This window comes from Akebia trifoliata, chromosome 5 (genome assembly GCF_017979445.1).
Source record: "Akebia trifoliata isolate Shusen 1 chromosome 5, ASM1797944v1, whole genome shotgun sequence".
Taxonomy (NCBI): Eukaryota; Viridiplantae; Streptophyta; class Magnoliopsida; order Ranunculales; family Lardizabalaceae; genus Akebia; species Akebia trifoliata.
The window spans coordinates 30104709-30119097 of NC_141379.1; the positions used below are offsets into that span (position 1 = coordinate 30104709).

Sequence of the window (14389 nt, forward strand, 5' to 3'; positions counted from 1 at the left end):
CAAGAGAGTTGCTGATATAAGAATTGGTGTGGCATTAGTAAAGTTGGTGTGGCAATAGTAACTCAAAAATTATTAATTGTGAGCAAAACTTGGTCTGCCAATGTAAACTCTCAAAATTTAATAGGAGACCCTTCGCACCTTTGAGTTTTCACTTCACCCCTGCTTAATTGGCCAACTAGTAAAATACCCAAAATATTCTTCTTTATTAGAGTTTGCCGCCCTTTATTCACAACCCATTCAAGCAACCCACACTAAGTAACAAAAAAGAAACAAAATATCAACCCTCAGTTACCAAGAAAGAACTCATCACTGAAATTCAAAATCCCAAAACAATAAAGTTTTCTTAATCTGTTTCAATCCTGAAGATCAACAAGAAACCAAACTAAAAGGAGGACAAAAATGATTCAGATTCTATTCTTCTCAGCATGCAAAGGTAGTCAGTCTATCAATCTGCTATTTTCTCACTTATTAGTTCGATGAGCTCGCTTTTCTTCAGCTTAGAGTACCCTCTCACGCCACGGGACTTTGCAAGTTCCCTCAGTTCCACTAGCTTTAGTTTACTTAAGTCAGTGTGTTCGCTCGATGTCGTTTCCACAACCTCATTATTATAAGCTTCATCAGTATCAGAGGACTCCGACTCCGGCATTTCATTAGATAATTCATGTATATCAGCCGAAACAGGTTCAGGTTTGGGTTCGGGTTCAGGATCAACCACAACCTTCTTTGTCCATCCTTGCGACTTTGAATGTGAGGCAATGTTGATACTGTCTTTGGTAGAATATACAGGCTGGTACTTTACTCTCGGAACTGGAGATTTACGTCGAAAGTTAGATAATGGCCTTATAAAAGGATTGGTATTGGGTTCTTCGTGTTCCTTCTCCACAGGGCTAGTATTCGAACCAAAGAAACTTGTGTTTTGCTGCCCATTGAATGGGTCATTTTGTTCTGATTGATCTGATCTCTTCTCAGGCTCAACCGAGTGTTTCCGTAATAGTTTAAGAAGAGAATCAACTGGTTCGCTTTCTCTACTTTGTCCTTGTGAGATTTCCTTCTTTTCTTCATTTGCTGATGCACGTTCTCGGAGCAGGATTTGGACTTTTCTGAATAGTTCGACAATCTCTTTTTCTCTTGGCCCGGGTATTGCAGTAGCTTGAAACCTTGGGTTACTGGAAAGAGAAAGTAATGACCCATTTTTAGAGGATAACAGCTCGGATTCTTCAAGGTTCTGAGAGTTATGTCTCTCCGGGTTTTGCCTGTTTTTGTTTCTGAAGAATCCGTTTTGTTTGTTTTGCCTGGAGAAGTCTGGGTTTCTTTTGTGATTGTTTGAGTTTGCTGAACAAACAAGAGATGTTTTCCTGGAGATATGAAATGGGCTTTTCATTAAAACCATAGTGACTCGTGGAAAGGGTTTGAAATCAACGCGAGAGTAGGTTGATATAGCCGCTGATCCTCCTGAGACATCCAAGCAGAGAAGGCATCTTCCCTTTGATGAACCATAACCTGCATGAAAGCCGAAATTTATATCCGATAGTCAAAATATACCATGGAAATCTTTAAAAGCGCATGGCTTTCACAAAACTCAAATTGAGTCTTCTGGCTTCTTCATGGGGTTTTCTGTTATAAGTAAATTTATAATAGAACTCTCCATGCCGTGCAATATCTAGTTTAGTTGGGACTAAAAGGAACACGAGTACAAACTAAACAACTTAAATGCTCAAACCAACTGCTAGAGCTTCCTTTTTATTTGTTTTGATGTCATTTTCCTTTGTGGGGTTAGCTTCCTCTCTTATCATGTTCATCTTCTCATACAATTTTTTTGGAGAGATCTCCACTAGTATACCCTAACAATAGTCACCCAATGAATGCAAGCAATTAGGACCTACTCATCAATCGGAATGCAATTGGAAGATCATAGCCATTTGACATTTTGATTCTTATTGGACCATTACCTCTTATCTTTATATCATAATTCAATTGGAAGATCATAACCATTTGACAAGTTTTCTTTTTTCTAATGAATCTACTAACCATTCGAAGTAGAACGATAACAGTTGGGTACTTGTTAGCATCTGGTTAGGATTTGTAGAACATTAGGTTCTAACTTTTTTTATGTCCAACTTGTGTAACACTGAAAGGTGAGACCTATAGGATCTTATGAATCCAAAGGTTGAGTAGATCAAATGACTAAAATATTCATTGCATTCTTTTGAATGGTCAGGAAAAGTATAAAAAATTATGAGTACTCAAATTTTAGGATTGAAGATTTCACAGATATTTTTCTCTGAGCTATAAATGAGAAGGTTAAAACATAAAAATATATGAAACCCTAATTAATCTATTAATCATCAAATACAAAAACTAGACAGGGTTTTACACAAACATTTGTAAATAATGACAAAATTTTATCTAATAATATTTTTTTCGACAAGTCTTAATATGGAAATCTTACTGCCCACTATAAATACATTCTTCTAAACTCGGTTGTACAGAACAAGTTTCTTCTCAAGCCCAAGTTCCAGAGTGCCATCACATGACCAGCTTATATAACCTTGGACCTCAAAAGGTTCTTCTAATTTGATATGGACAATATACCACGATCCAGTTTATAAAACCCTGGGTCTCAAACAGGGGTGGAGCTAGTAAGGAGCTGGTGGGGGCAATTGCCCCCACAGAACTTTGAGACACCCCTATATTTTCAACTAATTACATGCCCCATTTGTCCCCACTCCCTCACCTCTCTCCCCATTGCCCCCACACCCTCACCTCCCTCCAATTTTTGCGCCCCCTCTCCCCCTCCCTTTCCTTCTTTGTTGATGACATTGCCTCTTGACCGTACCTTCTCCTATACTAATTGGAAATGACCTAAATATCTTTTTTTTCAACTTCTAACCAAAAACCTCTGAATTTCTCCCTAAAACCATTCATCTTCAAGTTCTTCAACTATACAACAAACCATTGTTTGCCCCCACTACAAGAAAATCCTGGCTCCGCCCCTGGTCTCAAAATGTTCTTTTGTTAAATCTTTAGAATTCAATTCTAGGCCCGCGTCACATGGAGATCTCACCCGACACCATCACAGTCAAAAGGACCACACCTAAACTTGTCAGAAATTACTCACTTCAGAGATTGCCCTCTTCCTCCCCAAAACCTCACAACGATTTTCCTAAAAGAGCCAAATTCATTAATTTTGATCTTCTAATACCAAGGCCTCCCAACTTTTCAATCTTTTTTTTATAAGTGTAAGATTATGTTAAAACTGACAAAAAAGGAAGTCGAGGAGAAATACCTGAAGAGTATTACCAGGACAAGCTCCCACCTAAATACAAAATCCTCAAAGAACAAACCTCGGAAATCCTTGAAGAGCTTACTCCAAAGTATAGAAGAACTAAAAAACTGATGATGGCACTTGGAGGTAGATGTTCCTTCCCATCGAAATTCATTCATTCATTTCCTTCCAAAACCTCCAACACGTGGCAAACAGCATAAAATTCCACAAAATTCTTCTCTTTGAAGAGAAGGCTATGAGTGTGCTAGCTTTAGGAGAATAGATGACACGGAACTTGGAAGAACCCAATTAATGTCAAAGAGATCAAAAAATGAGACCAGATTGAGCAAATGAAGTTATGGTGAACAAGAAGAAGAAGATAAATAAGAGTTTTGCCATTGGCTTCACACAAAGAGAAAAAATTGGACAACAAGGCCTCGAGATATGAGATGATCACCAGTTATGAAAAGAAGATATAGAATCAAAAGTTCCACTATATTTCATAATCCAACCTTGCCATATAAATATTTGGAGTTCCAAGAAGCCAGACTCTTGTCAATCTTTTCTTTTACCAAATCCTGAATATTCTCCAATTATAGCTTATTCCTAGAGGGAAGCCAGTAAACCATGATGGCAGACTACACACTCCACATCCTGATTCAAATTTATAGCTAAAGCCAAAACCCTCAAACACAATATATGAGACCTCTAAATATTTAAGCCAGTAGGATGCATGCAGAAAATTAGGTCATCATTTGCAATCTGCACATGAATTTTACTACCCCATCACCCCCCATCTGTCCAACCTACCTACAAAAGATGCTTTAAAGACCATTTTTTCCAAAGGGCCTCCAACACCACTAAAACTAGGAATGGAGATAGTGGATCACCTTGTCTCATTCCAGGAGAACTTCTAAGATATCCAAACGAGCTCCTTTCATCATATTTGCTAACAATGCAGAGGATACACACTACATAATCCATTTCCTTAAAGTTAGAATATTCTATGGATGAAGAATGTGGAATTGCATCAAAAAGTCTTACCCAAACTTAGAAAAATATTGGGCTTCAGAGTAGTCAAAGGTAATGGGTTTGTTTTGGGGAGATTGCTGATGTAGTCCCCTTGGATTCAGTTCACAGTTTTTTTTTTCTATACCCAATACAGAAAACATGGTAATTCAAGATTTTATAGAGAGTGATGATGGAGGTTTCTCTTGGGAGTTCTATTTCAGGAGGAATTTGAATGATTGGGAGGTCAATTCCTTCGGTAACCTCATTAGATATATTTGACACTCTTATATTTCCAAGGGACGACAATGTTCAGGCTTGGAAGAGAACTAGAGAAGTCATGGTGTGGTGTCATTAGTTATCATTTTTGCACTCTTGTATCATTGATATTCTAACCTCTTTCCCTTTGGGTTCAAAATTCCTTCCAAGGTGGCTTTCTTTACTTAGACAGACACCTTAGACAAACTCTTGATTGTTGATCATCTTATCTTCACGGGTTAACGTTATTGTCAAGGCAAATTTAACATTATAAAATCAAAATAAAAAACACAAACCTACATATATATATATATAGGGTCCCGTTCAGCACCCAACCATTTACCCAACCATTTTTGTCTTACATGGGTTAGAAGTTTTGGAATGGGCTGATTTTTTGGTGAGAGATCATCCTCACCAAAAATCAGCCCATTCCAAAACGTCTAACCCATGTAAGACAAAAATGGTTGGGTAAATGGTTGGGTGCTGAACATTTCCCATATATATATAATCATTTTTCCCTACTAAGCTATCTCAATTATTTCATAATAATTGAAGGTTAGGGCAGACCTGGAGTCCTGAACCAGATTATTGTAGAATGTGGGTTAAATCCATTGGATGACAAATACTCGAGATGCATGATAGTTGAACCAGACAAGTATCTCTAGGATGTAAAAAATCTAATAGGATTGAGCAAAAGACCACAACCCCTGTTGGGTGTCTCATGTTTAACTCTTAACAAAGCTTTGCATGTAACCTATTTGCAGAATTTCACACAAAAAGCCCCAAGAACGCCTCTTAACGACACAGAGACCATGAACACCAATCAAACTCTTCATGAACCATTTTAAGTCTCACAACAACAGAAGACTCAAGAAAGCTATTAACTTCACAAACCCTTGCATCAATCTTCACAAATAAGCATTTGGAACCCACAAAAGAAACCCTAATATATTCAAACAGAATAAGAATCAAAGAGAAAGAGAGACACAGAAAAATAACGGATACCTGTAACGTTATGAGAAATGAGATTGATTCCTTGAGACATGGCTTGAAGTAGCGGAGTGAGCTTCGATAGCCGCTCTGCATTTTATGGTGTTTGGTTTTCTCTCCCAGAACTCGGTTGACAAACCCGGATCGTTCCCCCAATCCGAGTTGAATCGGGAGGGTCATCTCGTAGTACGACTGTCAATGGATCGGATCAACTCCATAATCCGGTCTGTTCCAATCCAATAGCTTATTGGATCGGATCTGGATCAATCATGTCCGGATCCGATAATATGTTAGAAACTATATATAATTACGGGATGGTTCATGGGACAATATTTATGATAAAATCTAGGTTAGAAGTTTCGGAATGAACTTATTTTTGGGGAGGATGATCTGAGGATACAAGATAGAAAACTATTGTCATGGATTTTGTCACAATTATTATCCCATGAATTGTCCCATTTATATCATATATTTGTTGAGCTATAAGGAGTTTCTTTAGATTTTGCTAGGGGTGCAACTTGGTTCGGGTTGATTCGATATAGAGTAAAATCAGAATCGAACCAACCAAAATTGGTTCCATTATATGAGAACCAGAACCGAATCGAATTGGTCTAGAATCGAACCAATCCAAACCGACCTTAATTCAATTTGGTTCGATTCGATTACATCTTTTATTTGTTTTGCAAGAGAGAAGAGAGAGAGAAAGGGAGATGAAACAGTGTGTAGCCACAGGTCATAAATGGCAACAGCAAGTCGTAGTCGGAGGTCACAATTGGAGGTTGCAGCAATAAGCCGTACATATCAAGTCTAGTTGCAGAGAGAGAGATAAATGAGTCGGTGGTGGACAGTGGCAATCGTAGAGACGAGAGAGGAGGGTTAGGTTTTTGTATTTTTTTTAATTTACATTTTATTTTTAAATAGAATTTTGGTTCGGTTCGATTATTTATAAACTCTAAACCGAACCGAATCCATCGGTTCTTATTTTCTTTAACCCGAAACCGAACCGTACATAGTTAAAACCGAACCAACCCAATCCAAAATTCACGGATTGGTTCGATTCTCAGTTTGAACTGAATTAAGTTGCACCCTTAGATTTTGCATCTAAAATCAGATTTAGCCTGAGTTTAGCCCAATCTAATTGTTAACGGATTGGATATGAATCCTAATATTGAGTTTCAATAAAATCCGATCTGATACTTATCAGATTAATCGTGGATATGATTTGATCCCTATTAAATCAGTACCAAGTCAACCTAATCAAATCTGGACCCTTATCCATTGATAGCCCTATCTAGTAGAGTTATCAATGGGCCAACTTTGATCCAACCCACGTGGATTCGATTTGTTTAGTGTACTTAGGATTGACAATAGATCGATTCGATACCGGATCAATACTACTCTAATACTGAAATTTTTGAAACATGTATCTAATCCAATCAAATTAATGAATATGTGAATCGAATCTGACTCGTTTCATTTCATCCTCGATCTGAAATCAATCAAATCCAAACACATGCCTTATATTCAAATTATCAATGTTCAAAAAATTAAAATTAAAAATTATGTAAAATTTTAAAAAATTTACCTTCCAACTACAAATATAGAGAAATAAAAAAGATTAAAATATTTTACCTATAAATGTATTTATATAAAATTAAGAATAATAAAAAAATTATTAAAAATATGTTTGGATGAGATTTTTTTTATTTTTTTTATTAATCAAATTGGGGTACATTAGAAAATCTGATATTTCATTTATATTATTTTTGGATCGAATCGATTCAGACATCAGGTATATTTTTTTTGGATCATTGCCAGCCCTAAGTGTATTCAGGCTCGTTTGGGTATCCGGTTGGGCTAAGCATTTAAGAATTAAGATACTGCCCCAAAAACTGAGGGTGCATTTAGAAACACGTCTCTACAGCAGGGTCTATTAAGTAATTTTACTTGACTTACATGTTCTAAGTTGTAACAGTGCTGCCATCCATATGTTGTGTGCTGGTGTTTATGGATACAAAAGCGATTCCGAAATTAATGATTATTTGAACGGAGGTTTGATGCTAAAGAGCTTGAGATTGCAATGGTTTCTCTGTCGACGTGGTTTCGATACATAGCACACAAGCTTGAGTACTCTGTTTCTCTCGGTTGGAAGGTCCCTCTCTTCCCATTTCTTTAATGATTTTGCCCAATTGGGATTTTGATTGATTATTGTATGTTTTGATGAGCCACAGTTGATTTTACTATCTGGGCATTGGTGATTATGCTTAAAAGTTAATTTTTTTTTGTTGATTTTTCATCTGGGTATTGTTGAATCATGTCTCATCATCAAAGCCTAATCCCAAGGATTTACTTTCTCTCTCTTTTTCCTAATTTTGATGGTGGGTGCATTTTTGGTTAGTTCTGATTTGTTTTGGATTTTTGTCTTTTTTGTTTCATGTTGATGTTGGATGGTTGAAAGTTGGAAGGTTGGATTTTTTGCTTGTTTTCTCACATGGGGTTTCTTCAATTTCTAGAGATTCTTGTCGATTTAATGAAGTTTCTTTGATATGGGTTTCTTATGTTCTTATCACCATTGATAAGCTATAAGTTGGATCTGCATTGATTTTATCGCTTGATAGTGTTGTTTGGACTTTCTATTTACTTGGAGGATTTCTCTGTTCCTGTTAATATTTGGGTGGATAAAAGATTGGTTTTTTTTTTTTTTTTGGTTTGATAATTATATGCAGTGTTAGGTGCATCATAATACCTTTAAAGGGTAAATTAGTGAAGATGATAAGAGAAAACATGTGGTGCTTTCTATATTTCCTCTTCTTGTAAAGACTGAATTTTTTTTTTTTTTCCTTTTAAGATATTTTAAAATTTCTTAATTTCTAGTCCATGAGTCTGTTGGTGTTTAAACTAGATTTTTCAGAAACTCCACAAGATCTTTCCAATTTTATCCATTATTATCTATTTCCATCTAACCAAAAAAATTATATTTATTTTAATTTAAAATTCTTAGTAAACCTTAATAGATTTATTTATTGTTAGAGCTACTGAAGTGCAAAAGATAGATGTAATTGTTTTAAACTTACCGTTTTTTTTTTTTTTTTGAAGAATAATTCAGTTATTTAATCCTTTATTCATAAAAGAAAATTAAGAACCATCCCTCCATTGTGAATATTATAGGACTGTGACACTTAGGTCCTTCATAGGTAATGGTCCTCAAGCAGTTGCCAAGCACATTATCCATTGCTCCTTTTTCATATTTATATAAAAAGATAAAATTTATATTTATCTACAAATGCTGTTGGACTTTTAGCTCTAAATGAAAAGATACAAAGACACTTTCCTTAGCTAAATATATGGCTCAAGATAGAGTTGAATAGCAAAACAAGATTTATGTTGCCGACCCCATATGTGCTGATGGGGACTTCTCTCATTTTTTTGTATGATTGATGATGTCCTATTGTGGAAGAAGAAGAGCTAGGTCTAGAGATCATGGACTTGCAAATTGATCAGATCTTGTAGAGATTAGGGCCAAAAGAAAAAGGAACGACTTCATACTTTTGAGGTAAGGACTCTTATGTAATGATACTACAAAAACATTGAGAAAAAAGAAATACAACAAATCCCGGTATTGTACATACCTTAGTGCAAAGGCACCGAAAAGATGCATGTCTCCTCTAAGAGTTTGCCTCTTTGAGTAAGGCACAAGCCTTTTAAGGGAAAAGTGCCTTTTCTTAACGACTCAACGCAAACCTCTCCCATCCTCAACGTCTCCTACGCCTTTGAGAATAAGGTGTCTTTCTTTCTTTGGCTTGCCTCTTTAGGTAGAATCCTCACCTTGGATAATTTGATCTATCGAGGGTGGGTTACCCCAAATTTTTGCTTTCTTTGTTCTAGGGATGGGGAGTCTATTAATCACATACTTAGTCATTGTCCTTTTTCTCGAGTTATTTGGATGTTTTTCTTGTCTCGTTTTCGGGTGCATCTGGTACTTTTGTTATCTTTTTTGGCGCTTCTAGAGGGTTGGAATGTAAATATCTTCGAATCTAGAAAGATGCTTCTCTGGGCTATCCTTCCGTTCGCAATTGCTTGGGGTCTTTGGAGAGAACGCAACAACAGGGTATTCCATAACAAGGAGAGCTCGCCTCACACAGTGACCTTAGAGATTTTGGGCTTCCTCTTCCTTTGGTCAAAACTGAGTATAAACTTTGAGGGAGTGTGTTTCCAAGACTTTGTGTTTAATTGGGATAACATTTGTGACTCTTAGCCCCACGCAGGGCATGTATTTTTGCTTTCTTTCTCTTTTTCCTTGTTGTTTTGCTTTTTTGTTGTTTGGAAGCTACCTCAGCCTCCCGTTCGTCTTTCCATTTATATAATTTATATTTATCAAAAAAAAAAAAAAATGGACTAAATAAATGATTGGGAGAATGCTGAAAGAGATGCATCAATGTTGAAGAGTCAATTATCTCACTTGCAAGCATATTTGCGTGTATTCCAATACATTTCTAAATTGCCATGTTTAATAGTAATTCTCGATCAAATTTATTCTAGTAACTGAATGTTTCACTCTCAGCACATGATTCGCATTGTTACTTCATTTACCCATATGCCATCTGCTTTTTTACATCATGTTAATTATAATGCTATTTGCAAAGAATGTGTGTGTTTTTTTTTACTTCTTCTTTATTATAATTAAAAGTGAATGGCATATAATTATTCCATCAAGGGAGTGTCCTAACCAAGTCTTTGTTGTGATGCAGAGCTATAAAATAGGTCAAATCTCTGACAGAGAAGTAGGTGACACTGTTTGGAAAAATGTATTTCAGGGAAAGTTAACATACTTGCATTGGAATAAAGGAGAAGAGATGGCACCTACAATAGCAGGGAAAGGGGGAACTCTTCTTGTTCGGAAACTACCATCTGTGGATAGGTCATAATTTCACTTGCCCACTTTATGGTTTTGGTTAAATCATCCTAAACAGTTGTTTCAAAGCATTCCCAATTAAATGGTGGTGAGATTATATAAAAGATAATGTGTTCCTCAATTGGCCAATTATTTCAAACATGAATTTTGAGGAAGTTTTTTATTTTTCCAATTTATACTTGTTTGGTTCATGCCCTTCCTGCTGAATATATTCTATTTTCTCAAGTTATGCATTTATGAATTACATGTAGTTCTGGGTTTTGACTTCTAAGGTGGTTCACCGGGTTGGATATATTTATTTTGTCATCCTACCCATGAAATATGCAATAATTTTGGTTTTGACTTTTGAGGTGGTTACTGCATGAACCATTAAAAACACTAGTTATTGTAACATCCAATGTTTGGATCCCTAACTTGTTAAGTTCCCTTGTACCTGTACATTACATCAAAACCCAAGTTCAGTTGTCTGATAAATTGTCTTCAAGCTAGGTATCTTGCTTTCGGGATGCTTTTCTTACAATTTCCATCATAAATTTGTGGCCTAAACCTTTCACTGCTGGAAAGTGTTTCATAACATAAATTGATATTAGGTGTAGTTTGGTACATATGCTGGTGGCAATAAAAGAGTGTTTATCTATATGCGTTACTGTGTATGTTCGTGTGAATCTGTATATGCATGTCATCTATGATACTTTTTTCCTTTTAATTAACTGAAAATTGTGGGCCTCAATATTTGAAATTCTAGATAAATTGTTGATGATGGTTGATGTCAATGCAAACTGATTTGTCCGTTTTTTTTTTTTTTTTTTTGTATGTATTTAATCTAATAGGTAAATGCCTTTTTTTTTTCTTTAAATGAAGACTTGACTTAAAGATGCCATTGACTTTTCTTTTCCATTTTATTTTTTGGTTTTTAGCTCCAAGTTCTTGGTCTAAGCAGCCTAACTGATAAAAAAAATGAAAAGTGAAAAATTCTTGCTTTTTATCTTACATTTTAGCCCACACTTTGTTTTTATTAGAATTTCTCTGGTTTTGTTGCTTTTTTAAGTGTGAAATATCTCAATAATGAAGGCTTTGGAGTAGAATCAATTCAGACACACCTTAAGGTAGCAAACTCCTCAGTTAATCTTATAAACAACCTCAGAATTGAGCTTTCAATTATGGAATAAGGTGTTCTTTACTAAACCAACAGCGTTGGGCGTATTGGCCAAGGCATCCCTCCAAAAAATGGAAAGGTCTTGAGGGAATTTTTCCATCTTGCCTGGTATGTGTGTTTGGGGTGGGGTATTGCATGTATCTGGGGTATATGGTGCTCTAAGAGGCCAGTTGCCTCGTCCTGCTAGTTGGCCCTACTGGTCCAGAACCCCTCGTCATAAAAAATAAAAAATGTGTTCTTTAATACTTATTGGTTGGTAAATCTTTGCATCTTTACTAAATTATTGATCTCTTGTGGTAGATGTCTCTAGCATGTTTGCATTGTACAAACAATGTATGACTTTAATGCGAAATTTAGAATTTCTCATTCAAAAACTCTTCAATGTTCTTCTGTATTTTCATTTTGTGATTATTGTAGTAACGATAGTTTTTTTTACTGCACATGCATTTCTATTACAGACGTGTTTTTATTGGAGACGTGATTGTGGTGAAGGACCCAGAGAACCCGGATAAGTATCTGGTTAGAAGATTAGCTGCCACCGAAGGGTATGAAATGGTGTCTACAGATGAGAAAGATGAGCCTTTCGTTCTTGAGAAGGATCAGTGTTGGGTTTTGTCTGACAATGAATCTTTGAAGCCAAAGGTATACTAATCCAAGTATTTCTTAGATCCATTTCAGGGGTGGCTGAGTATTTCAGTTACACCTTAAAAATCTTTTTATTTTATATATGCTCTATTTTCTACCAAAGGGGGGACAGACTAGCTTTGAGGTGGGGAGAGGGCATCATATTCGCTTTTGGGAGGACTGCTGGTGCAGTGAAAACCCCCTGCAAAGTTTGTTCCCTGGGTTGTACTAGATGTAGCCACTCTCATTTTTTTTTTGCTAGGCGGGGTTAGTGGTTAGCATTAGAAGGGGTTCAAGGGGTTTGAACCTAAGACATTGGGAACAACCTTTGCTTGCCTCCACATGTCCTTCCCTTGATAGGGTGGATTGCCGGATTTGGAATGGTAGTAGTGATGGGAGTTTCTCGGTTGAATCCTTCTATTCATTGTTAGTAGGAGTTCAAGATTCTTGTTTTCCAGAATCCTTTGTTTGGTCCTCTAATGTGCCTACCAAAATCTCTTTCTTTATTTGGTTGATGGCTTTGAACAAACTTCCTACAATTGATCTCTTTAGATGTAAGGGTCTTGTCTTGATGGAGTTTTGTTGTTTATGTATTTCGCGTGTGGGGAGTCTGTGGATCAGATCCTTATGCATTGTGTGGTGGCTCATGGTGTGTGGTCTTACTTTCTTGATCTCTTCAAGGTTTCTTGGTGTCACCCCCACGCAGTTCTATCCCTTTTGTTTAGTTGGAAGTCCAACCTCTTTTCTAGCAGGTCGAAGATTTTGTGGAATTTCTTGCCCTTTGCAATTTGTTGGGGCTTGTGGAAAGAAAGGTGCACGTTTGATGGGAAGGAAAGCTCTCTGCCGAATCTAATTTTTAATATTTTTGGTTTGTTGGTTGTTTGGTGTAAAAGGTTTAAGGATTTTAGAGGGTGATTTTTTGAAGATTTTCTTTTTTAGGTGGGATAATGTTTGTAGCGGGATATGGTAGTCTTGTTTCTTTGCTTTGAGGACATCTTGTCCTCTTAATCTCTTATTAATAAAATTTCAGTTATCAAACAATATATATATATATATATTTGGGCTTGAAGATCCAATCCAATTGGTTGAACTTTCTTTGTAAACAGGAAGCTAAAGACAGTCGGACATTTGGCCCCGTTCCCACAACAGACATTGTTGGCAGAGTCATATATTGCTTACGAACAGCCGTGGACCATGGCCCTGTGCAGAACAGGTGAGCAACTCAAATAAATAACACTCAACCCAAATCTCCATTTTATATATTTTTTGGAGAAAAAAAAAAGAGATCTCTTGATAATGATAAATTTACATGTTTGTTACCTTTTGTTGGCCTCTTCCAGTCAATTCAGTATGGAAAGGGATTCTCCAGTAATTGCAGTTGAATTGGATGTTGACGAGATGGCAAAGAATCACAAAGCATAGGATCGATCCACACAGATTAAAAAAAAAACAGTAATACTTAGTGCTGTCTTACTTGGTCTTTATTTGTTTGTCAAAGACCTGTTTTATATGCTTGTATTTTTGCGAAAAATAAAAGTTCACAGATGGAAATTTGTCCTTGGTGAGTGTGGGAGGATCTTGTATTTGGAATTACCATTAACCAGGTAGGAGTATTGGGGAATTAATCTCACTTGTTATCCCTTTTTTTTTTTTTGTTTATGAAACCGAAGAATTCTTGGTACCCTTTGATGTGGATTTCGAATTTCTGACTTATTTAATTAGAGAACAATTCTTAGGATGAATAAGAAGAAAACTTTCATCTCACAACTGCAACCTTTGTTTATACCGACACTGTAGACAATATCATGCTGTTTCTCTTTTTCTTCTTTTATTTGCTGGATTGTTTTGGGATTTGTTTTCTTTTAGTATAAATTGTTTAGAGAATTTTGAGGATATTCTCTTTAGATGGGATCTTATTTGAAATGGCTAATCTGCCCTGTTTTAGTGTTAAATGCATTTTCCTCCTCCCATTAATAAAGTTTTTTACCTATCGAAAAAAAAAGAGGTTGTGAATGCAGAGCTAATCCCAATTTTGTTCTTAAAACCATGATTCAAAATTTTGTGCCATTTCATAATATTTGGTCAAATCGGATTTTTGTTTTAATGGAAATTGGAATGAAATACTGATCCCATAACATCAAATGATTTAATATGTTTTAATCAAGATTGTTTCGAT

At 36.0% G+C, this 14389-nt stretch overlaps 2 protein-coding genes across 3 annotated transcripts; one reads left to right on the forward strand and one right to left on the reverse strand.

The window, feature by feature from the left end:
* Positions 1-288: 288 nt before the first annotated feature.
* LOC147402092 (rho-N domain-containing protein 1, chloroplastic-like) lies at positions 289-5654 on the reverse strand. 2 transcript variants are annotated; one of them, XM_086443605.1, is made up of 2 exons: positions 5537-5654; positions 289-1500 (listed from the first exon to the last, which is right to left on the reverse strand). In XM_086443605.1, the coding sequence occupies exons 1-2, from the start codon at positions 5574-5576 to the stop codon at positions 446-448; spliced, it is 1095 nt and encodes a 364-aa protein (XP_086299731.1). In that variant the 5' UTR covers positions 5577-5654; the 3' UTR covers positions 289-445. The 2 variants fall into 2 exon arrangements, with proteins under 2 accessions (XP_086299731.1, XP_086299730.1); XM_086443604.1 differs by lacking the exon at positions 5537-5654 and adding an exon at positions 5099-5484.
* A 1849-nt stretch (positions 5655-7503) lies between these two features.
* LOC147402093 (mitochondrial ATP-independent inner membrane protease subunit 2-like) lies at positions 7504-13896 on the forward strand. The gene is made up of 5 exons (XM_086443606.1): positions 7504-7673; positions 10270-10439; positions 12048-12231; positions 13320-13426; positions 13554-13896. Exons 1-5 carry the CDS (start codon positions 7602-7604, stop codon positions 13633-13635), a joined length of 615 nt encoding a protein of 204 aa, XP_086299732.1. The 5' UTR covers positions 7504-7601; the 3' UTR covers positions 13636-13896.
* The last annotated feature ends 493 nt before the right edge of the window (positions 13897-14389 follow it).

What these genes read in the sequence shown, in the direction of transcription:
- LOC147402093 (XM_086443606.1), top strand. Translation starts at nt 7,602, where the DNA reads ATGGTTTCTCTGTCGACGTGGTTTCGATACATAGCACACAAGCTTGAG. An exon ending in AAACTACCATCTGTGGATAG is followed by an intron (nt 10,440 to 12,047) that starts GTCATAATTTCA and finishes TTTCTATTACAG; the next exon opens with ACGTGTTTTTATTGGAGACG. An exon ending in ATGAATCTTTGAAGCCAAAG is followed by an intron (nt 12,232 to 13,319) that starts GTATACTAATCC and finishes CTTTGTAAACAG; the next exon opens with GAAGCTAAAGACAGTCGGAC.
- LOC147402092 (XM_086443604.1), bottom strand. Translation starts at nt 5,168, where the DNA reads ATGCATCTCGAGTATTTGTCATCCAATGGATTTAACCCACATTCTACA. An exon ending in AATCTGGTTCAGGACTCCAG is followed by an intron (nt 1,501 to 5,098) that starts GTCTGCCCTAAC and finishes GCTTTCATGCAG; the next exon opens with GTTATGGTTCATCAAAGGGA.